Below are 24,277 nucleotides of genomic sequence, written 5' to 3'. Positions count from 1 at the left end.
AGTGAGGTAAATTCTGCGAGTCTATGGTAGGCTAAATAATGCCCCCAACAAGATATCTGCATCCTAAGCCCCCAGATCCATGAATATGTTTGTTTACATTGCAAAATATTATGTAGATATTAAGTTAAAGATTATGAGATGAAGAGAATATCCTGGGTTATTTTGGTGGGCTCAATCTGATCACTAGAGTCCTTTTAAGATGAAGGCAGATGGAAGGGTGAAAGGAGATTGGAAGATGCTATGCTACCAACTTTGAAAATGGAGGATGGAGACATGAGTCAAGGAATGCATATGGCCTCTAGAAGGTGAAAAAAGAAAATGAATTATCCAGTAGAGACTCCAGAAAGATCCAGCCCTGCCAACTTTAGTCCAGTGAGATCCATTTTGAACTTCTGGTCTCCAGAAATGTAACTGTGTTGTTTTAAGTTATCATATTTGTAGTCATTTGTTACAGCAACAATAGGAGGCTAATACAGAGGCCAACACAGGGCATATGTACATAAAGGAGTACATAAAGAGAGTCTCTACATCAAGTTATGGAATGAGAATGGGATGTTCAGAAGAATTACCCAAAGGTAATCACATAAGATCTGAGGGAGATTGTGTTTCAAGGAAATGACACAGAGTAATAAGTACAGAGAGCATGCAAAGCATTTCAATTTGGCAAGGCTATTCAAACAGTAAAAATAATATTAATTTTTCTAAGAGTAAATACTGTTTGCATGCAGGCACTCTTCTAAAGCACTTTTTAACTGTGAGCACTTTACAAGTTTGTATTTATCTTCATTTTACCTACAGGAATACTAAGATTTGGAGGAGTTAGTTTAACTATCCTGAGATCATAGAGCTAGCAAACAGCAGATCTAAAATCAGAAACTTGTTGGTTTGTCTTCACAACCCACTAACTGCCTCTCTAACACATTATGGTGGGGCCCTTAAGTAAGGTGTCAACAGGGTGAAGGGAAGTGAAAGACATTCAGTAGTGTCCAACTCTTTGTGACAAGGTCTATACAGTACAGAACACTGGAGTGGGTAGCCTTTCCCTTCTCCAGGGGATCTTCCCAATCCAGGGATCAAACCCAGGTCTCCCGCATTGCAGGTGGATTCTTTACCAGCTGAGCCACAAGGGAAGTCCAAGAATATTGGAGTGGGTAACCTATCCCTTCTCCAGCAGATCGTCCCAACCCAGGGATTGAACTGGGGTCTCCTGCATTGCGGGAGGAAACTTTACCAGCAGAGCTTTCAGGCAACAGCATAGCTGAAGTAAATCAAGCATCAGAAAGATATTGAGGCGAGGATCAGCAGAGCTTGGAATATCGTCTTGTTTTGGACATTGACAGAAGATTGGATTGATGAAGAGTCAAGCAGCCTCCAATTTTCTGTGATCATGGTTTTGTTACTGAAATGCAAATTCATGTGCCCAATGCACAGTGAGGCCAAACAATACCAAAACGTTGGAGTTTGGAGTAGAGAAAGGTTTATTGCAGGGCCATGCAAGGAGATGGTGGTTCATGCCATAAAATTCCCAAACTCCCCAAAAGCTTTCAGCAAAACCCTTTTATAGAAAAGGAGGGGGAGGACCATGGTTGGTTTCAAACTTCTTGGTGTCAGATCTTTTATTCTGGAAGTCAGTCACGGTCAGGTAAGGAGTCTCCTGTAAAAACCTCCACCAAACAAACGTTACTCTCTGTTCTGACAATAAAGGGCAAAGTCTCAAGACTCAACTTTCACCCTCCAAGGTCCTGGCCAAGAGGAGGGGGTTATAGGCCTGCTGGTTACCCTGCCCAGGAGGGTTCATCCAGTACCCAGTCTGGGTCCTCCCACCAGGGCTGAAGAGGTAGCTCTCAGCTAGCGGCTCCCTCAGGGCCAGGTCCCCAGATCCTGAACAGCGGTCATCACTGAGGAAGCCAGGCACCCAGGATACAACTGGCCCTCAGACTCCTCAGGCCACACAAATGTCAGTTAGGGGGCCCAAATCCTGCCGAATGTAGCCCATGCAGATGGCTGCTGCTATTATATCACAGAGAGGAAGACAGGGCAGAGGTTCACCACCACCCTGAGGCCTGGGCCCCGCCACTGGGCGTAGTGAGGGCTCTGGAGCCCTGGGGGACACAACTCCCAGACTGTTCCCTGCCTGCCCCCTCCCCTAGTTCACCCACTGGCCCAAAGCAGGGTGAGCTGGACCAGCCCCCTGGAAGAACAGGATCTGCCTCTTACCTCACTTTCTACCTGAGGACCACACTCCACGGACCCTTGGCTAAATCCCCTACTAAGGGTCACTCATTGACGGTTATTTGTTGGTGGGGCTCACTGCAACACCAACCGAAGGCCTGGCAAGATCACTAACGGTCACCCATTGATAGTTATTTACGGGAGGGGCCCACTATGGCACTAACCAATGACTGAGCAGGACCACTGACCACTGCACAGTGTAATGGCACACAGCAGCCCCATGTGCTAAGGGCTCCACTCTATTATAGTTTTGCTGCTGCTTCCTTGGCTAACGTCAATTCCAAGGTGGCTCTAGTGGTAAACAATCTGCCTGCTCAGGCAGGAGACCCAAGAGATGTGGGTTCCATCACTGGGTTGGGAAGATCCCCTAGAAAAGGAAATGGCAACTTGGAAAGTTGCCATGGAAGGGCAGTATTCTTACCTGGAAAGTTCCATGGGAAGGGGCCTGGCTGGTTGCAGTCCATGGGGACACAAAGAGAAGGACACGATTGAGCGACTAAATACACACACACACACACACACACACCATCCTTGACTAACTCTTAAGTTTTCTGTGTTGCAAACGTACATTTTGTTTAAGGCTCTTTATTCCATTTCTTCCTTTTCTCCTAATGGCTGAGGTGGAGATGAGGGTGTATGCAACTCAACTACGTCTTACTTTTCACGTCTGTAAAAGACCTTGAAGTACTTACCAAACTGGTTGCGCCTCAGAATCCCATGGGGAAGCAGAAACACAAGGACAAAGCCTCAACCCATTCCGAGATTCTGTGTAGTACTGGGATAAGGCGCCCCCCAAATCTCCCAGGTGGTTCTGATACACTACCACGTGTTTCAGGTTCACCATACTTAGTCCACAGTTCCATGAAAGACTCCGCCCAGGGCCCCGCCCCCGCCCCACCTTTTGCCCTCTACCTCCCGGTGACGTTAGCTCATTTCCCCTCCTTCTGTGCCTCCACTTGGTCTCGCCTAGCTCCGCCCCTCCCACTCCGCTTGCTGCCTCCCAAGATGGCTACGCTGTTGCCGGGCCCGGAGCCGTGGAACCGGGTGAGGATCCCTAAGGCAGGGAGCCGTAGCGCAGTGACCGTACAGGACCCAGATACGGCGCTAGGTGAGTGAGGCGCCGGGCTAGGGGCGCAGGCTTTTCCGGAGGAGGCGTGGGGCCGGCGCACGTGCGCGCTGGGCGGGACTTCCGGAGCCCGCGGGACACTGGGAAGGGCCGAAGGGTCAGGAACTGGGGAATTTGCCAAGGAGTCTCGTGGGGGCACCCGGCTTTACAGTTGTTCGCTGGATCCACCGTGTCTATCGCAGGGCCTGGCAGGGGCACCGAAGGCTCGCGACCCAGCACCGCACCGAAATGGGGGAGAGGGGCGGACACAACTGGTGTCAGGGAAAAGTGCTGCCTGGGAGCCCTACGTTTCACTCAGCCACCAAGAGGCGTGGTCAGCCCTCCGTCTCTGCCGTGCTCTGCCTCCGAAGGGCTGCGGGTCGCCACTCAAGCACTCTGCGATTAAGCCGCAAATTTCCTGGGTCCCCCGTTCCTTATCTGTAAAATGGGGTTAGTTTCCCGGAGAAGGCAATGGCAACCCACTCCAGTACTCTTGCCTGGCAAATCCCATGGACAGAGGAGCCTGGTAGGCTATAGTCCATGGGATCGCTAGGAGTCTGACACGACTGAGCGACTTCACTTTCACTTTCATGCATTGGAGAAGGAAATGGCAACCCACTCCAGTGTTCTTGCCTGGAGAATCCCAGGGATGGGGGAACCTGGTGGGCTGCCGTCTGTGGGGTCGCACAGAGTCGGACACGACTGAAGCGACTTAGCAGCAGTAGCAGCAGCTATCGCCAGGTCTCTGGGAGGATCTAAATGATGTCATTTAGGAAAGCCTGCTCTATCAATACTGTTCATACTGTTCATGGGGCTCTATCAGTGTTTGAATGGCATTTCGATTATTAGGCAGTAGGGCAGTAAGGTGGCGCTAGTGGGAAAGAACCCACCTTTCTTTAGGTAGAAGTAAGAGGCGCAGGTTCGATCCCTGGGTCGGGAAGATCGCCTGGAGGAGGGCATAGCAACGCACTCCAGTATTGCTTGGAAAAGCCCATGGACAGAGGAGCCTGGCAGGCCGCAGTTCATAGGGTCGTACAGAGTCGGACAAGACTGAAGCGACTTAGCACGCACACAGGTCAGTAAGAACTGGGTTGAGGGATTGAATCCCGGCTCTTCCCTCTGCTGGAACTGGATTGAGCAGTAGGGAATGTCTAACGTCTCTGGGCCTCAGCTTATTTTCAAACGGGAATAACAATAGTACTTTATTCATAGAGCAGTTCTGCTGAAAGGGAGTATTATAGAGTAATAATATAAAGTATTATTAATATAAAATAAAGTGAATATTTGGAACAGTGCCTGATATAGTAAATAATGATCAGTTCAGTCCAGTCCAGTCGCTCAGTTGTGTCTGACTCTTTGCAACCCCATGGAATGCAGTAAGCCAGGCTTCCCTGTCCATCACCAACTCCCAGAGCTTGCACAAACTCATGTCCATTGAGTCGGTGATGTCATCCAACCATCTCATCCTCTGTCCTCCCCTTCTCCTCTTGCCTTCAATCTTTCCCACCATCAGGGTGTTTTCATATGAATCAGTTCTTAGCATCAGGTGACCAAAGTATTGGAGTTTCAGCTTCACCATCAGTCCTAACTGAATACTCAGGACTGATTTTCTTTAGGATGAACTGGTTGGATCTCCTTGCAGATGATAGCTGTTATTAAATATTTATAACATCATCAGATTCCCCTCTCCATCCATCCATCCTGCCCCATTTACAGATTAACGCTACCCCTTCCTCTGTTCAGAAATACTTTTTAACAGGATTCCTGTTAAGCATGGAAATTCACTAAGTCTCTCCCCACCCCAAAGGCAGCTCATTCTGGCCTCAAATAGTTGGGAGAGTAAGAAAGTTCTCTGTGTTGTGTAAAGTTTGCCTTTGTGTTACTGCCACTGAGGATGCTACTGCTACCCTTAAGAGGCATAGAGAACACTATTAACTCTTATGTTCACAGCTTTTCAGACTAGGAGGCTGTTATCTTGTTTTGCTAAATAAGCACCCTGTGTTTAGTCAGATATTATATAATTTCCAGTTGTTATAGTGATTTCTCTTTTCTAAATATATTCTTAAAGTGGTATTAGAGAAGTATATAAAAGTGTCCCACCTTCAACATACTTAAAGTATTTCAGTTCAGTTCAGTTGCTCAGTTGTTTGACTCTTTGCGACCTCATAAACCGCAGCATGCCAGGCCTGCCTGTCCATCACAAACTCCTGGAGTTTATCCAAACTCATGTCCATTGAGTCGGTGATGCCATCTAAACATCTCATCCTCTGTCATCCCCTTCTCCTCCTGCCTTCAATCTCTCCCAACATCAGGGTCTTTTCAAATGAGTCAGCTCTTCCCATCAGGTAGCCAAAATATTGGAGTTTCAGCTTCAACACCAGTCCTTCCAATGAATACCCAGGACTGATCTCCTTTAGGATGGACTGGTTGGATCTCCTTTTAGTCCAAGGGACTCTCAAGAGTCTTCTTCAACACCACAGTTCAAAGCATCAATTCTTCGGTGCTTAGCTTTCTTTATAGTCCAACTCTCAAATCCATACATGACTACTGGAAAACCATAGCCTTCACTAGATGGACCTTTGTTGGCCAAGTAATGTCTCTGCTTTTTATTATGCTGTCTAGGTTGGTCATAACTTTCCTTCCAAGGAGTAGGCATCTTTTAATTTCATGGCTGCAATCACCATCTGCAGCGATTTTGGAGCTCAGAAAAATAAAGTCAGCCACTGTTTCCGCTGTTTCCCCATCTATTTGCCATGAAGTGATGGGACCAGATGCCATGATCTTCGTTTTCTGAATGTTGAGCTTTAAGCCAACTTTTTCACTCTCCTCTTTCACTTTCATCAAGAGGCTCTTAGTTCTTCATTTTCTGCCACAAAGGTGGTGTCATCTGCATATCTGAGGTTATTGATATTTCTCCAGGCAATCTTTATTCCAGCTTGTGCTTCTTCCAGCCCAGCGTTTCTCATTATGTACTCTGCATAGAAGTTAAATAAGCAGGGTGACACTATACAGCCTTGACGTACTCCTTTTCCTATTTGGAACCAGTCTGTTGTTCCATGTCCAGTTCTAACTGTTGCTTGCTGACCTGCATACAGGTTTCTCAAGAGGCAGGTCAGGTGGTCTGGTATTCCTATCTCTTTCAGAATTTTCCACAGTTTATTGTGATCCACACAGTCAAAGGCTTTAGCAGTCAATAAAGCAGAAACAGATGTTTTTCTAGAACTCCTCTTGCTTTTTCAATGATCCAGCGAATGTTGGCAATTTGATCTCTGGTTCCTCTGTCTTTTCTAAAACCAGCTTGAACACCTGGAAGTTCATGGTTCACGTATTGCTGAAGCCTGGCTTGGAGAATTTTGAGCATTACTTTACTAGTGTGTGAGATGAGTGCAGCTGTGTGGTAGTTTGAACATTCTTTGGCATTGCCTTTCTTTGGGATTGGAATGAAAACTGACCTTTTCCAGTCCTGTGGCCACTGCTGAGTTTTCCAAATTTGCTGGCATATTGAGTACAACACTTTCTCAGCATCATCTTTTAGGATTTGAAATAGCTCAACTGGAATTCCGGAGAAGGCAATGGCAACCCACTTCAGTACTCTTGCCTGGAAAATCCCCTGGACAGAGGAGCCTGGTAGGCTGCAGTCCATGGGGTGGCGAAGAGTTGGACACGACTGAGCGACTTCACTTTCACTTTTCACTTTCATGCACTGGAGAAGGAAATGGCAACCCACTCCAGTGTTCTTGCCTGGAGAATCCCAGGGATGGTGGAGCCTGGTGGGCTGCTGTCTGTGGGGTCTCACAGAGTTGGACATGACTAAAGTGACTTAGCAGCAGTAGCAGCAGCAACTGGAATTCCATCACCTCCACCAGCTTTGTTCGTAGTGATACTTCCTAAGGCCCTCTTGACTTCACATTCCCGGATATCTGGGTCTAGATGAGTGATCACACCATCGTGATGATCTGGGTCATGAAGATCTTTTTTGTATAGTTCTTCTGTGTATTTTTGCCACCTCTTCTTAATATCTTCTGCTTCTGTTAGGTCCATACCATTTCTGTCCTTTATTGGCCCATCTTTGCATGAAATGTTCCCTTGGTATCTCGAATTTTCTTATCTATTAGGTAGATAAGAAAGACTATGGGTATCTATAGTCTTTCCTCTTCTATGGTTTTCCTCTATTTATTTGCCCTGATCGCTGAGGAAGGCCTTCTTATCTCTCTTTGCTATCCTTTGGAACTCTGCATTCAAGTGGGTATATCTTTCCTTTACTCCTTTACTTTTCACTTCTCTTCTTTTCACAGCTGTTTGTAAGGCCTCCTCAGACAGCCATTTTGCTTTTTTGCATTTCTTTTTCTTGGGGATGGTCTTGATCCCTGTCATCTGTACAGTGTCACGAACCTCTGTCCATAGTTCATCAGGCACTCTGTCTATCAGATCTAGTCCTTTAAATCTATTTCTCACTTCCACTGTATAATCATTAGGGATTTGACTCAGGTCATAGCTGAATGGTCTAGTGGCTTTCCCCACTTTCTTAAAGTGTTTGGTGTACCCTAAATGACTCTGCAAAGTATTCGTATGAAAGAATATTAAAATCACGATAAAATGTGATATGATATACATTCTAGTTTAATAGATGTTTTCTGAATGATTTCATGAACTTGATATCATCTGTCACCATTTTCCTTCCTTCCTATGTCATTTCTTACATACTTAGAAATGTTTACTTATGTTCTTACAGGTGAAGCTGATTGTGTTGTTATTGATTTCTTTAAAACAGATAAGGAAAGATGCTTCTTTTAGTGTATTTTTTGTATAATATACTTAATGTAGAAATGCATGTTAAGTCTTATTACTAAATATCTCTGCATTAGACCTTTGCATTGCAGCTATAATTAAAGAATGCTGTCGCATTACATTGTCACTGAAGAGCCGAACCTTAGATGCAGAGACAGATGTATTATGCGCAATCCTTTACAGCAATCACAACAGAATGGGGCGCCATAAGCCCCATTTGGCCCTCAGACAGGTAAGGCGAGAGCCCTGTATTTAAGATAAAACATTTTTACTTGGTGAAGATGGAGGTCACACTGCCACTTAACTTTTGTTATTTATGGAAATTGAAGTAAATTACTTGTGATTTACTTGGGCTTTCCTGATAGCTCAGTTGGTAAAGAATCCACCTACAATGCAGGAGACCTTGGTTTGATTCCTGGGTTGGGAAGATCCACTGGAGAAGGGACAGGCTACCCACTCCAGAATTCTTGGGCTTCCCTTGTGGCTCAGCTAGTAAAGTACCTGCCTGCAATGCGGGAGACCTGGATTTGATCCCTGGGTTGGGAAGATCCCCTGGAGAAAAGAAAGGCTACCCACTTCAGTATTCAGGCCTGGAGAATTCTGTGGACTGTCCATGGGGTCGCAAAGAGTTGGACACAACTGAGTGACTTTCACTTCACTTTCACTTGTGATTTTTAAGTGTTAAGCCCACAATCACATGTGAGCTTTCAGTTTTTTTTCCCTGAAAGCATTTCAAAAAACAGTCTGTATTAGAAAAGAACTATGTTCGATTCTTTCCCAGTCTTGTTTCTAGTAGGTAGATAATTATGAAAAAATTTCTTCATTATATACAATCTGTAACAAATTACCACTCCTTTGTCTACTTTAAAGATTGAGTGATTTGATCAAAACAAAATGTTGGATTAAGAAACAGTTTTCCTGAGCATAATCAAAATCCCCAAATCATAAAAAGAACAAAGTTGCAATTTATTGTGGTAAACAATCTAATTGGGAATATATTAAATGAGTATATAACAAGTTGTGTAAAGTGTTTTGTGTATCTTTTGAAGTTTAAGACAAAATTGGGTCCTTCTAGCTCAGGGATTACATACACAGAATAGAGCCTTCTAAGTTCTGTATATGCTAATTTATTTGCTCTTTCATTTTATTAATTCTCCAAGTATTTTTGAAACTTTCTATGTGTCAGGCACTGTGCTTTGTGCTAGGTGTATGGCATTATCTCCAACCTTAAACAGATTCATGTTCTTTGGTTAGTTTTCCATTCACATTACTTAAAGCAAAAATGATGATTTCTTCACCAAAGAAAGATTTGCGATTATGGTTTTTTCTAAGTTTTCTTCTCTGGAGCAGGTTTTATCTCCTGAGTCTTTAACTCCAAAACCAAACTTGTTATCTCAGATTGAATTTATGTATTTCTCCTCCTGGCTTCCAGGTTGTCAATAAGTATAGTCATAAAAATTTGGTGTTCTGTTTTCTCTGCTCTCCCATCTGGTTAACTGATCAATTAACAGTTTCTCTGTGTCTAGTCCCTTTTAGTTCTGGCTAAATTTTAAAACCTTGTCAATTTTTTGTTGTCTTGTAATTCTGACTGATGTTTCCTCCTTTAGTCTTTCCTCTACTGTGGCATGTTCACACGTACCAAATCCAGGTTAATCATCCTAAAACAAAGCTTAATTTTTAATGGTTCTCCATTGTCCCCTGAATAAAGAGCAGACCTCTTAGCTTAACTTAGCAGATCCTTCCTGATCTGGCCTCTTCAGTTTTCTTAGCTCAGGCTTCCCTGTGGTCTTCATCGTCATATATGTTGTACTACAAGCAGCCTGAACTCTTTGAGTCTTCCTACTCACCACATTGGTTCCCTCCTCTGAGCCTTTGCTTACCTGGTCCTGTATGTTTACAATGCCCCTCCATCACTTGATCCTCATGTCTGCAGCACTTACGGACAGTGAAATTTAGTACTTAACAATTTACTGTCTTGTTTTATTAGTTTCACTATTAGAATCATGTTACTTTCAGAAAAGTTTATTAATACAATCTTGAGAAGAATAATCTTACATTTACTTTGGTCCTCTTTATAGCACCAAGCACATCCTGGACTATAGTAAGAAAGAAAGAAAGAAAAAAAGAAAGTGAAGTTGCTTAATTGTGTCCAACTCTTTTCGACTCCATGGACTGTAGCTCGCCAGGCTCCTCTATCCATGGGATTCTCCAGGCAAGAGTACTGGAGTGGGTTGCCATTTCCTTCTCCAGGGGATCTTCCCAACCCACGGATCGAACCTGGGTCTCCCACATTGTAGACAGATGCTTTACCATCTGAGCCACCAGGGAAATCCAGTCACTGGTCATAACCTGAGCATAATCAAAATCCCCGAATCATAAAAAGAACAAAGTTGCAATTTATTTATTGTGGTGGTAAATAACTAATTGGGAATGTATTAAATGAGTATATAATAAGTTGTCTAAAGTGTTTTGTGTATCTTTTGAAGTTTAAGACAAAATCTGAGAAATTTATTTGGCTGCATAAATTTAAAATTTTTAACCAGAAGCAACTGCTTTGGGCTACAGGTTTCTTTACCCTAAAATATGGTATTCTGTGTATTTCTATACTTTGTATTCTGTGTATTTCTACACTTTGTATTCAGGGTATTACCATACTTTGAAATTTTGAATTTGTTTTCGTGTTCACATCGTGGGTTTGTCTCTATTACACAGAAACATGTGAATTTGAGCTGGTCTTCCCCTTTCAGGTTGAACAGTGTTTAAAACGTTTGAAAAACATGAATTTGGAAGGTTCAATTCAAGATCTCTCAGAGTCATTTTCTTCTAAGTAAGTAGTCTAGTTGCTTTGTAATGGGCTTCGTGCTGGGCTGGAAACCTGGTGTCTTGCTGTGACCTCGCTTTAGACTTCCTTCATTATTGTTTGAATATAACCAATTATACCTTAGCTGTACAAACTTTATTTTAATAAAGGGCCCCTGGTATTTGTGGTAATCTCCCTCTGTTGGCTTGTGGGAAGGAATAGTGTGACACTGAAACCTGGGTGATGATAAGCTATTTTGAAACATAAGTGTCAGTTAACTTCAGTGAGTCATTATTAAGCTTAACTACCTCAAATTGAGCTTAAAGCAATTCTGTACTTATTATATAAGTGTTTTATAGTTAAGAATGAAAGTAACATACTTTTCTATTTTTGTCAAGTGAAAATCAGCCTATAAATACCAAAGCATGTGTCATCCCCAGCCAACCAGTGGTGGAACTGGTGTTGATGAAGATTTTGGGAGCCTGCAAGTTGCTGCTTCGCCTGTTGGACTGTTGCTGCAAGACATTTCTGTATCCTTGAATCATCTGAAAAACGTTTTTCTGAACTTCAGTTGTTTGGATGTATTTAATGGGCTTCTCAGGTGGCTCAGTGGTAAAGAATCCACCTGCTAATGAAGGAGCCACAGGAGATGCAGGTTTGATCCCTGGGTCAGGAAGACCCCCTGGAGGAGGAAGTGGCAACCCACTCCAGTATTCTTGCCTGGGAAATCCCACGGACCAAGGAGCCTGTTGGGTTACAATCCATGGGGTTGCAGAGTCAGACACGGCTGAGCATGCATACAGGGATGAATTTAATAGTATTTCTGTTTGAAAGCTAGGGAGTATGTAGTTTTTCATATTCTCAAAGTAGGAGTTATAATTGATGCAAGTTCTTAAAATTTTGCTCTTTGGTCTCCTCTTCCTGGGAAGTGCCTGAGATAGCCATTGCCAGGGATTTCTACCTCTATTTAATATGTATTATCCTAAAGGCATTGACAGTTAGAAATTCTTAATCTTAAAAGCTAATCCTTAGAAACCAAATTTATTAATGAAGCCTCTAGCAGAGTGTATATTACTTCTGTTAAAGCTTCAATGACTTAATAGAACATGTTTTAAGGCTTTAACTCCTTAAAATTCTGCATTGTGGTTTTTTTTTTCCCATAAATGTAACTCAACAAAACATAAAGTGCTTTCTGTTTTCCAACTTTAACTTGATTCTTCAGCTTGACTGTGAAACATCTAGGTTTGCAAGAATTCATTATTTTAAACCTTGTGATGGTTGGCCTCGTGAGCAGGTTATGGTATGTATGTACGTACCTTTGAAATCCTTCTTTTCTTTTTCATTTCTCTAACTCAGACTAGGTTTCTTATTAGTAGTTTTCATATTTGCTTTTCCATGGGATGTTGAAGGTGCAGAAATTCTGTTTCTTCATTTGATCAGAGTTTATCTGGGATGGATTAGGAAGCTAAGTGTTGTTATTGGGAAGCTAAGTTATGTCAAAAGACTAGGCTTTCAATCTGAATCCATGAGATCACTTCCACATTAACTAAGCAAATGAATTCCTAGGATTAGCAGCTGGAATTTTAAAAAAAAAGGTTCCTTTAATCATTCAGCTGAGCCATTTAAAATGAATGTGTTCCTGGGCAGTCTATATCATTCGTTTGTTTCTGCCACTAGATTTCTAATACTTAATGGCAATGACCTTCCTTATGTTTCTAAATTCCTTTCTTCCACATGAACCACTACTGCTTTTCCAGCCATAGCTATTGATGTAAAGAACACTGGTAATACTAGTTGCAAACCAAAGAGAATTTCCCTTGCATCTCACAATATATATTATGGAGCTTATCTGATGGATAATCAGATTCAAAATCTGCCCATTTGTGATTAGCTATAATTTGAATGGAAACAAAAAAAGAAAAAATTATTTCTAATCCTTAATTTCTGTCTTAATCTGTTTATCTCAAGTACGCTTTTCAATCATCCTGTTTTTTTATTCTGCTTGTTTTTAGAGCTAACAATGTTAGAATTACTTACCCTATGTTAGTATGATTATCATGTTAGTAATGTTAGAATTACTACTCAATGTCAAACCGTATTATTCTTCCCTACAATGAAAATAGCTTTGATTTTTTAATTTTAATAATACATGTTTATTTGAAGAAACTTTTCAAAGAACCTGAAATTTGCCTAAAATCTTATCCTCTAGATAAAATCACATTTAAGATTTTGGTGCCCATCCTTTGAAATCTCTCTCCATGTAGTACTGTATTTGGTTTTATATAACATTTTGTACTTGGATTTTTCTGTATAAGCTGGACTAAATCTAGCTCTTTGCAAGTATCCACTGTAGCATTTTTTTGTTTTAAATCTATAGCGGCAGACTGATAGGTGTTATTTTCAGCTTTGAATCTGTTAGTTATTATGTAATCTGCAAATTACAATTACTGGCTAATTCATGAGCTCTTACTTCTTTCCCTAGGGTTCTGTATAAAGATGTTTTAAAAAAGCTGGTTTCTTTATATGAACCATTGTTTGGATTACTTCAAGAGGTCTCCAGGATTCAACCATTGCCTTACTTCAAAGGTTTTACCTTTCCTTCTGATATTGTTGAATTTTTAGGAGAGCCCTATTTTGAAGTCTTTAAGAAAAAAATGCCTACAGCTTTTGTAGCTAAAGGAGTAACCAAACTGCTAAATAAACTATTTTTAACAAAAGAGCAATCACAGAGGTCGGGTGAAGAAACTTTACTTAGAATTTCTGAAAAAGCTAAACAAATGAAGATCAATATACCGAATAACATGGATCTTGGACAACCAGTAAAGAGTAAGAAAATCTTAAAAGGTAATTTGCTTTGATATGGCTCATTTTCTTAAACTCTCTTAATTTTAACTCACATTATCTTTAGAGACGTGTGGTATTAATAATGTGTGTTTTCTAAGCTTGAGCATGTTATTTCTTTCTATTGTATCTTCATAGTTCTTTGCTTGCTTAACTCCCTTTGTTGTCATGTACTTAAGAATTTATTGTTTTGAAAACAGTATGCCTAATTGTTTTATCTGTACTCTATCTCCACAGAAAAGTCATCAGAATTTGATGTGAGAGCTTTCTGCAAACAGCTGAAACAAAAAGCTATTCAGGTTTGTCTGGCTTATTTTAATAATAGCTTATGATTTCTGCTAAGTGTAGATGCCACTTACCAAGGCCAGAGGCTGAATCTCACTTCTGGTTTTATCCTCGGCTCTAGGCATAGTGCCATCTTAGTCTCAGTCTGCTTCTGAATGAGTGGAGGCATTTCCAAGGGATCTGAGTGCATCTAGTTAATTCGGTTAATAGAATGCCTTCAGAAACATTTTACTAAGGGTTTTGCTAGGATTTTAAAATGATCCTAGGATCCACCATAGGAGTGGATTACACTGCAGCTTAAGAACATGGGCTTCGAAGTCAGATGGTTTGTGTCCTGGCTTTGGTGTGTAGTAGTTTGTGACCTTACGTAAGTTTCTTGACCTGTCCATGCCTCCATTTTCTAGAAACAGTATACACTTCATAGGGCTCTGCCAGTTTTAGTACATGTAAAGTATTCAGCACAGAGTCTCAAGTGTGGTAAGCCCTTACTTGATGTTAGATGTTGTCAGGTACTTCCATCGTCACTATCATCATCATCATCTTTTATCATGAGGCTTCTATTTCTGTCTTTCTGTCAGTGTTAGAGCTGCTGTCAGCATTTGACCTCTCCTCAGCCAGTGTCTGTAAACTTGGTTTGTTCTGGATCTGACACGGATAAGAAGTTCTTTTACTCTCTTTTCAAAGTTGTTTTCTTCATGGGCTATTTCTTCCATTCTATTCAAGAATTCTTTTCTAACAAGTCAGTACTTTCTTGAAGGTTTACAAGGATTCCAGCTTGCATTTATATTTTGTCCAGTTTACAAGTTCTGGAGGAAGATGTCATCATCACCATAATACTTATACTGCATTTACTCTTTGCTGGGCATTGTTCAGAACTCTTTATATGTGTAAACTCATATAATCCTTGCAAAAGTCCTGTGAGGTAGGTGCTGTTCTTTCCATGTTTCAGATGAGAAAATTAAGGCAAAGAAAGGACAAGAAATTTGTCTAGGCCAGATAGCAAATATGGGGCAGAACTGGGATTTGAACCAGGCAGTTTGGTTTTAGTCTTTGTCATTTAATATTATTTGTTGTTCAGTCACTAAGTTGTGTCTGACTTTCTGCAACTCCATGCCTGCAGCACACCAGGCTTCCCTGTCCTTAACTGTCTCCTGCAGTTTATCATTACACCAGTCTCCAAATAGTTTTATCAGCTCTCTCTTAATAACTACAGCTCTCTGTGACTCCTGAAACTTTCTGCAGTCCATCACTTGTTCCTATGTGAGCTGGTTCCAGCATCCCTCTTATTTATGACCAATCACTATTTTATTTTTAGCATTTAGCACCAACATGCTTAGGGTGTTTTTAGGCCAAACCTTTATGGATCACCAACACAAAGATCGATGGGTCTCTGCCTTCTACTACTATTACTTGTTCTTCTTGAGAATGAGAAATTTGCAAGAAACGAAGTTTTGAACACAAGATGGAAGCAGACCTTGTAGGTGGCATATTTCAATAAACAGTAGTAGTTGATAAAATTCACTTGACTTCATGCAGAAAAGTGACGTTGAAGAGACAGAGGTGCCACGTCAAAAGATGGTTGAATTGGAATTGGAAATATTGCTCAGTTAAGCATTTTTAGCATACATTCAGCAGTCATCTGCATTTCCACATTTATCAACAACATTTATGACCCTTCATTGAGGAGGTGATGAAAAACAAGCTGTGGTAGTCCAGTATTAGAGGAAAAGAGCCTTTCAGCGATTTTGTCTCCCGCCAGATAGACTTTGACCAATACTTAATTATGCGGAGTTTTATTCTTATGTGTAGGTTAAATGGGCTTCCTGGTGGCTCAGTGGTTGAGAATCCACCTGCCAGTGCAGGAGAGGCAGGATGGATCTGTGGGTGGGGAAGATCCCGGAGAAGGAAATGGCCACTTCGGTATTCTTGCCTGGGAAATCCCATGGACAGAGGAGCCCGGCGGGCTGTAGTCCATGGGGTCACAAACACAACAGCAACACAGGTTAAATAAATATGTCTGTAAATGTTTATACTGTTACTTGTGTACAACTGAATTTAGCTATAGATGGGATCTGTTGTAGCACAGAAGGGAAAAAATCGTATTAGGAACAGTGAATAAAAATTTTTTTAAGGAAAGGAATTCCCTGGCAGTCTAGTTATTAGGACTGTATTTCCACTGCAAGGGGGGTACCAGTCTGTTCCCAGGGTTGAGGAACTAAGATCCCCAAAGCCAGGTGGCACAGTCAAAAGAATTTAAAAAGACAAACAGAAAGCATGGGGAACTGGAAAAAACTTTTCTCCTTCTTTTAAAAAGATGCATTTTCAAATGTTGATAGTGTGTGAGTCAACTTCTCTCTCTTGTTATATGTCAGTAACAGATCCAATATATTTTTCTCATTCCATATTTCAGGAGAAGAACTTTGAGTTTAAATGTTCTCCATCCAAACTAAAGGCAACCAAACATTCTTCTCAGAAAGCAATAGGAACTCCCTGTGTAAAAAGTCTTGTGCAAAGATTCCGAGAGGCTGAGACTTTCACACAACTTTCTGAAGAAATCCAAATGGCAATTCTGTGGTGTAGAAGCAAAAAACTGAAGGTTCAGACCACCTTTCTGGGTAACAAACTTCTTAAAAGTAATCGGCTTAAACATGTGGAAGCTCAAGGCTCTAGGTAGGTATATTATAAAAATTACATTCCTTTACTTCTTCTGTTATCTTTTAAGGCGAAAGTATATAGTCAGCCTTTTTAATGTCCAGTACCCTGGGGACTAAAATTGCAGTTTTGTTAGCTACTTTTATTGGACAGAGCTAAATATATGTATCATCAGGAGGAAGTAAATTTGGTCAATTGGATTTACTCTTCACCATTCCATCCTTTTATTCGAAAAGTATCAGGTGTGTCGGTGGTATGCTAACCTGCAGATGCAACTATGTGTAAGACAGATTTAATCCTCATGGAGTTCTGCCTCTCTGGTAGGAGATGGCCAGTCTGCCCGCAGCTTCAGTGGGATGAGGGTGTGAGAGCAGAAGATGCTTCTTCCTACAAGGCCACACACCAGACTCGAGTCAGCGTCGAGTAGTTTCCATTCACAGGAGCTAGACTCGCCATGTATTGCTTCATCCTTTTGGGATGCCTACATTCATAGCACTGCTTAAGGATGGTTATCCTTGTGAGCCAATATTGCTTGAATGAAGTTAGATATTTTAGGGCTTTATGTTTTTATTGAACAAATAATAGACGCGTGTAGTAACAATTTGAGACACAAATGGCCATAAAGGTCCTCATTCCCCCTTGACAGGGGCGATCACTGACCACTTTTTGCGTATCCTTCAAGAAACACTCTGTGCATCCACCACAATTTCTTACTATATTTATGGACATGTGTCTATTCAGGGCTTTATAATGGTTTCCATGGATGTCACTTGGTCACAACTTGTTAAATTTTCTTTAAAAATTTATGGAAAAACAATACCTGTTTTAGTAAAAAAAAATATGATATATACTGAAGGTTTTATAGCAAGTTTTGACTAAAAGCTGTGGGAGAAGTTAAGGGTTTTTACATTATATTCTAGAGTGGAAGCTCAATTTAAAATGGAGCTGTTCTGTTCAAGATTCTGTTTAAACTCAGGGGTAGATGAGGCAGAGATGCTAATTAAAAGTTAATCCAGAGGGTAACAAACTGGTGGTTATTTGATGAAGCCATTATTCTGCACCCCACAAAAATGCAGTGCTCTTTCATTCTGCCCCGTTTTGATGTTTCAGTAACACGTTATATTTGTGCTACATGTTAAGTTCACTTAATGTCCACAATAACTGACACAGGTGGTGGTATTCACGTTTTATGGATGAGTTAATAAGAGGATTTTACTCAGGGAATTAGAGCTGGAGATCTTGAACTCAGTGCAGATCCTCTGATTCTTCTGGGTCTTTTTCATCTATTTCCATTTCAGATGGGAAGTCACCTACCCTCTCCTCACTTAAAAATTACCATTTATAGTAAGACAGAATGGTTTGGAAACAGAGATCATGGATTACTGCGTTAAAATGGGCTTCCTCAAAGTTCTATATTGGTTTAAAAAGGAAGAGGGTACAGTAGGAGGCACAGACTCAGGCTAATCGTTTGCATTCTATCAGAGTGAGGCAGTTAGCAGGGTACCAGTGCTCCTGGTGGCAGTATATCCTACTCAGTATATCCTATATCCTAAATACCTAATATAACCAGCCATTTGAGTTCTGAATCCCCAGATTTGAAGATAATATGAATGCTGTCATTTTGCCTATGATGGCATCCCTGTCTTCTCATTTTACATAAACTCCCTCTTCACTTTTATTCCTTTTTTCTTGTTCATTTCCTGTTATTATATTGAATATGAAGTCGTTACTCTAGAAATGGGAAGATGCATCCTAGTGACTTTTCTATTTGTAATTCATCTTTTCCCCAGTTCCATTCCTATTACATTATGAATAGATTAGCAATTATCAGGAAGTAGCTCTGGCACTGAAATATGGCAGTATCTCACCATTCAGCTGCCTTGCTAGTTGAAGGAGCTACTTTACTGTGGAAATGTAATGGGGACACATTTGCCCACAGTCTAAATCAGAGGGAAGTTGTGCTCTGAAAACACAGACTGGATATGAAGCTCCTATTTCTGTGTTTTTCCTTATGATTCTGGAAATTGTACAGAGGCATAGGACATATATTTTAATTGGAAGTTGGTAAGAAGGAGACGAAATTTCTGAGAATGTTTTTCTGCATCTTAACAATCTAATTTCTTCTGTCCTTTAAAGTTTGCCAAAGAAGCTACAGTGCATGAAAACATCTATTTGCAACTGCCTTCTTCATGGCTTAGGTATGAAAACTTCGAAGCATCACCTGAGACAAAGAAGATCACAGAATAAATTTTCACTGAAAGGAAGGAAAGAGAGAAAGTTGCAGTCGACTCTTTCAAAGGAAATCCAGCAGCCCCCTCGAGGGACTCAGAGTGCTACGGATGTCATTAAAGGGAGACTCTCAGATTCTACTGTTTGTAGGACTGATGTGTACCCTAACAATAAGCAAGTGTTGAATAGGAGAGTTTCAGATCCTTTCATACAAACTAAGGAGACACAAACTCATGAAAAGCTTACAGAAAGCAATGAAAATGAGGCGGGTTCTTGGACAGTGATGCAAGGAAATAAACATAATACATCAGGAACCACTAAGGAGACAGACGACATTGATGATATTTTTGCTTTAATGGGAGTTTAGAGGCTCATATGTGAAACTGTTAACCAGTTGCTCCAGTGTTCTGCTGCTTTAAGTAGAACAGCTGAGATGTGGGAAGATCTGCAAGTACCACTTGGACTCAGAGGAGCTGCTTTAGGACAACACTGTACAGCAGTTCATTTTAGTTCAATAAACGCTTACCATAGCTTTGTGTCATTTAATCGACAAATATTTGACTATTAGTCGGTTTTTTACTTAAGACCTGAGTAATTAGGTTTGTAAAACTTATATTGTGCCTTAGGTAAATGGGATGCAGGGGTGGGGTATAGCAAGGAATCACCTAGGTCACTTTGACCTTAATGGCTCCACTGTAGCTAAGTGCTCTTCTGAACACCAAGGTCTATAGCTTTTAACAGCTGTACTGTCTGTCTTCTGTATGTTAGAACTGATCATCAGTTTTGCTACTAAGTATGTTAGCAGGCAATGGTTACAACCATTATTTCACTTCATTTGTTAACCTTATCTCATTGGAGGGCATATTAAAATGCTTTTGGAATTGTCCAAAAGTTTATAGGGGAGCTTGATTTGGGTGCTAGTGATTGATTCCAAATAAATTTTTTTTTCCAGAAAGGATATAGAGTGACTTATGGTTATACACAAAGTAGAACTAGGTGAGAAAGTTAAATGAAAAAGCTAAGGAAACACAAAATCAGCCTAGAGAGGCTAAAAATAGATTTATAATTGGTGCTGATGCTATCACCTGATATTTGTATGTTGCTCATACAATTGCTCTGAGAAGGTAAATCCTACATATTTTCAAATAATGATGCGAAGTTTGAGGTTTCTTTCAAGTTTTATGTTTATATATAGTAATTTATACAATGCCCTAGTATATCCTGCATCTTGCTCAGTCATCCTACCATTTTTTAAGCTTCCTTTTTGTTCTTTATCTGGCCTTTTTCTTTCCTTGTCTGTTTTCTGTTTATTTTCCACTTACTTACTATACCAGTGGTTCTCAAACTGTAGGGATGTCTTGAGAATCACTTGGTGGGGTTGTTTAAAATGCCGAATTTGAGTCCCTTCCAGAGATTGATAATCATGGCTAGGGGACAGGATCGGAAATCTGCATTTTAATACGGGGCTCAGGTGATTTTCATGCAAGTAGCGCAAAATGCAGTTAGATAAACACTGGTTTAGCTCCCTTCTTTCCTGAAGCCTTGCTAAGTCAATCTCTAGTCACTTTTTATTAGTTTATATTTCTCCTGGTTTCCTACCAAGTGGTACAGCTACTTGGTACTTTAAAACATGGACAATACCGAGGAAGTCTCCTTCGTGACAAGTCTAGAAATAGCCATCAGCTTCTAAGATTCAAGACCCAGTCTTGCTTCTGTGTGCATGTGACACTAATCATGTGCAAACAGCAGGCTTCTCTGGGCTCAGTTCCTCCATCTGAAGTGGTATTACTGTCCAATAATCATAAACCTGTACAGCTGGAAGAGACTTTGGAGATCACCCTTCATTGTATACAACAGAGTGGTTCAGTGAATTGTCTAAGGAGGTGAAACTGGATTAGACTATAAGCCTAGCATTTTTTTTTTCCTATTTAATTAATGTTCCTTTGGAGTATGTTTATCTCCTTTTCCCATCTGCCCCTTAAAATTCTGGGAAAAACAGTAAAGAGTTTCATGTGTCCCTAAGTTGGTAAAAATAAGGAACATAAGTATTCTATTTTTTTTTTCCAAACAAATTCAAATGTTTTAAGTTTTAAAAGTGAAATCTTAAATTTACAAAACCATAACTTACCCAGTAAATTAGATTAGAAAATAACTGTTAGCATCATCATGGTAAATACCAATTTAATCCCTTCTGGTGGCATTAACACACTCTGGTCATTTATAAGAGCAGTGTGGTAGACCTCTCATGTGTCATTTCAAATCTTCTTGGCCTCTTACTGCAGCCACTACTATGATAACCAGTCTCAAGCAGGACTGGATGACTACACCTTGCCTTCTCGCCTCTGACAAGCTACAGGAACTGCTTGGCATTCGGGCATACACAATTTGTTAATCTCCCTTCAAAGGCAATTCAGAGGCACATTTCCTAAGTTTCCACAGATCCCTCAAGATCAAGCCCTAGAGCTATGTTTCCAACTCACTGCCTCCTTGATTGGCTTTCCTTCCATCTGTTTCATTTCCCCTTCATTCCTGTTCCCTGGAATCACATCCCCAGTAAACTATTGGACACAAGCTTTTGTCTTAGACCTTCCTTTTAGAAGAACAAAAGCCAAGGCTGACAAGCTGTAAAGTAACACTGGCAGGCAGAAAGATGACTTTTAAGATAATTTTGTTGTTAATATATATCTTACTTGGTGAATGCCCATATTAGTTCCCTCCCCGCCTCTTAAAGTTTAAATCACTGCTGGTTAGAATAAACTAGTAGTATTAACTATAAAACTGAAAACATATTCAGAACTGAATTTTCTAAAAGTCAAAAAGTTGTTTTATAGCATTAATTTTTTATCCAGTGTATTGTTATAACATTTTAATATTCAGCCTCACTCTGAAAAGCTAAACCACTTGTATGACTAGGTCAGAAACACCTTCATAAAAATATTTTCCACTAACATTATTCCAAAGTAAGGCTTTATCTTTCCATTCTGAATCCTAATGGGAAGATTCCTTTTATGAACTGTCCCATCAACTTTTTTCTCTTGCCCTGTGCAAATCAACTTTCATACCTAAAACTTTCTTCTTTGGTCTTAACCTAGATAAAATGTTACTTCCTCTGTGACAGGATGTATTCTGTGATAAATCTACCCATGAGTTTTGCTATATACTTGAATTGGTTTTGCTTTACAAATAGGTAGAATAAATAGATGTTCTTTTCACATTTTAATCTTCACAGCTTCTGAGGTAGAGTTACAAAAGAAGTTCAGAAATATCCAATGTGTAATAAATATTAGAACTGGAACTTGAATTCTGGTCTTCTGATTCTGAACCCTGTGAAAGTGACTGACCTCAGCCTGAAATAAGTGGTATTTCCATTATGGACTGACTGAAATTTTATCAAGAATAATTTTTGTTATATTCAAATGAGGTCTCCAGAAAAATGGTAAGTTATAGCCATACATATAAAGACCCTGATGCTGGGAAAGATTGAAGGTAAAAGAAGAGGGTGGTAGAGGATGAGATGGTTAGATAGCATCACTAACTCAATGGACATGAATTTGAACAAACTCTAGGAGATAGTGAAGGACCGGGAAGCCTGGTGTGCTACAGTCCATGGGGTGGCAGTCAAGACACAACCTGGTGACTGAACAATAACATAAGACTTTACCTTCAACCCATCTATCGGTGCTTAACAAAAAAGTAGCCCCTTTTTACCTAGTGCATTGTAATATTTAAAAAATAGAGTAATAGATATTCCTTTAAAAGACAAAAACCCAATGAATAATATGGCAAACCATCATCTACACAGTAGGGGCTACCCTGATGGCTCAGACAATAAAGAATCTGCCTGCAATGCAGGAGACGTGACTTCAATCCCTGTGTCAGGAGGATCCCCTGGAGAAGGGAATGGCTACCCACTCCAGTATCCTTGCCTGGAAAATGCCATGGACAGAGGAGCCTGGCAGGCTACAGTCCATAGGGTTACAAAGAGTCAGACACGACTGAGTAACACTCTCACTATCATCTACACGGAAGGAAACAGATTCTTATTTTATAGACTTCTATATGGTCTTGTTTGTCAGTTTGTTAAAAACTGCTGGTATCTCTTCTAATGAACAGCATAACTCAATCATGTATAAACCTTCCTGCCCCTATAGGCACAAATTCATTCTTCCTTTGGAAATATGCAGGTTTTAAAGCTGAAGTGATCCTTCTCCAAGTTACAGATACACAACATTTAAAACAATGTTGAAATTCTGTCTTTAACTGCAGTTGGCACAGACAATTTTGAATCTTCAGCTAAACTGGAAACCAGTAGTCTTAAGATTTCCTGTTATATCTGCTATAAAGCATCTCAGCAGATGGATTCCAGAACAGGTCATGGCACTGTGGGGGGGAAAAAAAAAAAGATCATTTTCTTCCTTACTTCAGAGGTAGTAACAGATCTGAATTCACCGAACTTAAAATCCATTTATCAACAGGTGTGAAACAGGATATCTTAATTTGTCCTACCTTTCTTCTCTTCCTCAGCACCTCTTGTAATATTCTAAATCTGGTGATCCATATCATCTGATCTAGTTCCTCCATGATTCTAAAAACTTCATATCTACTATTTTGCTTTTTATTTTCCAGACCAAGTTATTATTATTATGGTATAATCGACATACAACACTAGTTTCAGTGTTTAGTGTTTACTAGTTTACAATGATTCAATATTTGTACATATTGCAAAATGATCACCACAATAAGTCTAGTTACACCTGCCACCATTTACAGTGAACAATTTTTTTTTTCTTGTGAAAAAAAAAAAAAAAAAGACTTTTACGGTCTACTCTCTTAGCAACTTTCAAATATGCAGTACAGCATTACTAACTGTGGTAACTATATTGTATATTACACCATCCCCATGGTTTATTTTATAACTGGGAGTTTCTACCTTTTGACCTTTACCTATTTTTCTTACCCTCAACCTCTACCTCTAGCAACCATGAATCTCTTCTCATCTGAGCTTGTTTTTTAATATTCCACATGTAAGTGAAATCACACATTATTTGTCTTTCTCTGACTTATTTCACTTAGGGTAATGCTCTCAAGGTCCATTCATGTCTTCTCAAATGGTAAGATTTCCTCCTTTTTGGTGGCTGAATTGTATTCCATTTGTGTGTACAGGATGACCCTTGAAAATCATGGATCTAATCTGTGTCTATCCACTTACATGTGGATGTTTTACAACGGTAAATACCACAGTGTTACATCCAGTTGGTTGAATCCAGGGATTTGGAGGAAATATGGCTATGGCAGGTCAACTATAAGTTACACTTGGATTTTTGACTGGGTAAGGGTCAGAACCC

The 24,277-nt window shown here is 40.3% G+C and overlaps 3 protein-coding genes across 11 annotated transcripts in view; 1 reads left to right on the top strand and 2 right to left on the bottom strand.

The window, feature by feature from the left end:
* Nucleotides 1–3,370, bottom strand: part of BOC (BOC cell adhesion associated, oncogene regulated) — a 273,171-nt gene extending 269,801 nt beyond the window's left edge. For both annotated transcript variants that reach the window (XM_060417718.1, XM_060417722.1), the window contains exon 1: nt 2,925–3,370. The gene's annotated coding sequence lies outside the window, so the exon portion shown is untranslated. The remainder of the gene's footprint in view (nt 1–2,924) is intronic.
* Nucleotides 1–24,277, bottom strand: part of GTPBP8 (GTP binding protein 8 (putative)) — a 50,684-nt gene that overhangs the window by 13,587 nt on the left and 12,820 nt on the right. The window contains exon 6 of one of the 2 annotated variants that reach the window (XM_027979963.3): nt 19,268–23,312. The exons of the other annotated variant lie outside the window; for it this stretch is intronic. Coding sequence (XP_027835764.2) covers nt 23,222–23,312 — 91 coding nt within the window. The 3' untranslated portion in view covers nt 19,268–23,221. Of the gene's footprint in view, nt 1–19,267; nt 23,313–24,277 lie in introns of those variants that run through there. 2 annotated transcript variants of the gene reach the window in all.
* NEPRO (nucleolus and neural progenitor protein) lies at nt 3,216–22,227 on the top strand. 7 transcript variants are annotated; one of them, XM_060417741.1, is made up of 10 exons: nt 3,216–3,340; nt 4,238–4,412; nt 8,203–8,357; nt 10,873–10,952; nt 11,324–11,455; nt 12,148–12,225; nt 13,408–13,769; nt 14,004–14,065; nt 16,462–16,721; nt 18,840–22,227. In XM_060417741.1, the coding sequence occupies exons 2-10, from the start codon at nt 4,331–4,333 to the stop codon at nt 19,297–19,299; spliced, it is 1,671 nt and encodes a 556-aa protein (XP_060273724.1). In that variant the 5' UTR covers nt 3,216–3,340; nt 4,238–4,330; the 3' UTR covers nt 19,300–22,227. The 7 variants fall into 7 exon arrangements, with proteins under 7 accessions (XP_060273724.1, XP_042087320.1, XP_004002973.3 ...); XM_042231386.2 differs by lacking the exon at nt 4,238–4,412 and having other exon boundaries at nt 8,218–8,357; XM_004002924.6 differs by lacking the exon at nt 4,238–4,412.

This window comes from Ovis aries, chromosome 1, assembly GCF_016772045.2.
Source record: "Ovis aries strain OAR_USU_Benz2616 breed Rambouillet chromosome 1, ARS-UI_Ramb_v3.0, whole genome shotgun sequence".
In the NCBI taxonomy this organism is placed as follows: Eukaryota; Metazoa; Chordata; class Mammalia; order Artiodactyla; family Bovidae; genus Ovis; species Ovis aries.
Note: the sequence above shows the minus strand (reverse complement) of the source record. Positions and strands in the feature narration are given on the sequence as shown.

Bases quoted from the DNA above. Each gene is read 5' to 3' on its own strand.
- NEPRO (XM_004002924.6), top strand. From the start codon at position 3,238: ATGGCTACGCTGTTGCCGGGCCCGGAGCCGTGGAACCGGGTGAGGATC. The intron at 3,341-8,202 runs GTGAGTGAGGCG...TCTCTGCATTAG, and splicing joins GGACCCAGATACGGCGCTAG to ACCTTTGCATTGCAGCTATA. The intron at 14,066-16,461 runs GTTTGTCTGGCT...TCCATATTTCAG, and splicing joins TGAAACAAAAAGCTATTCAG to GAGAAGAACTTTGAGTTTAA.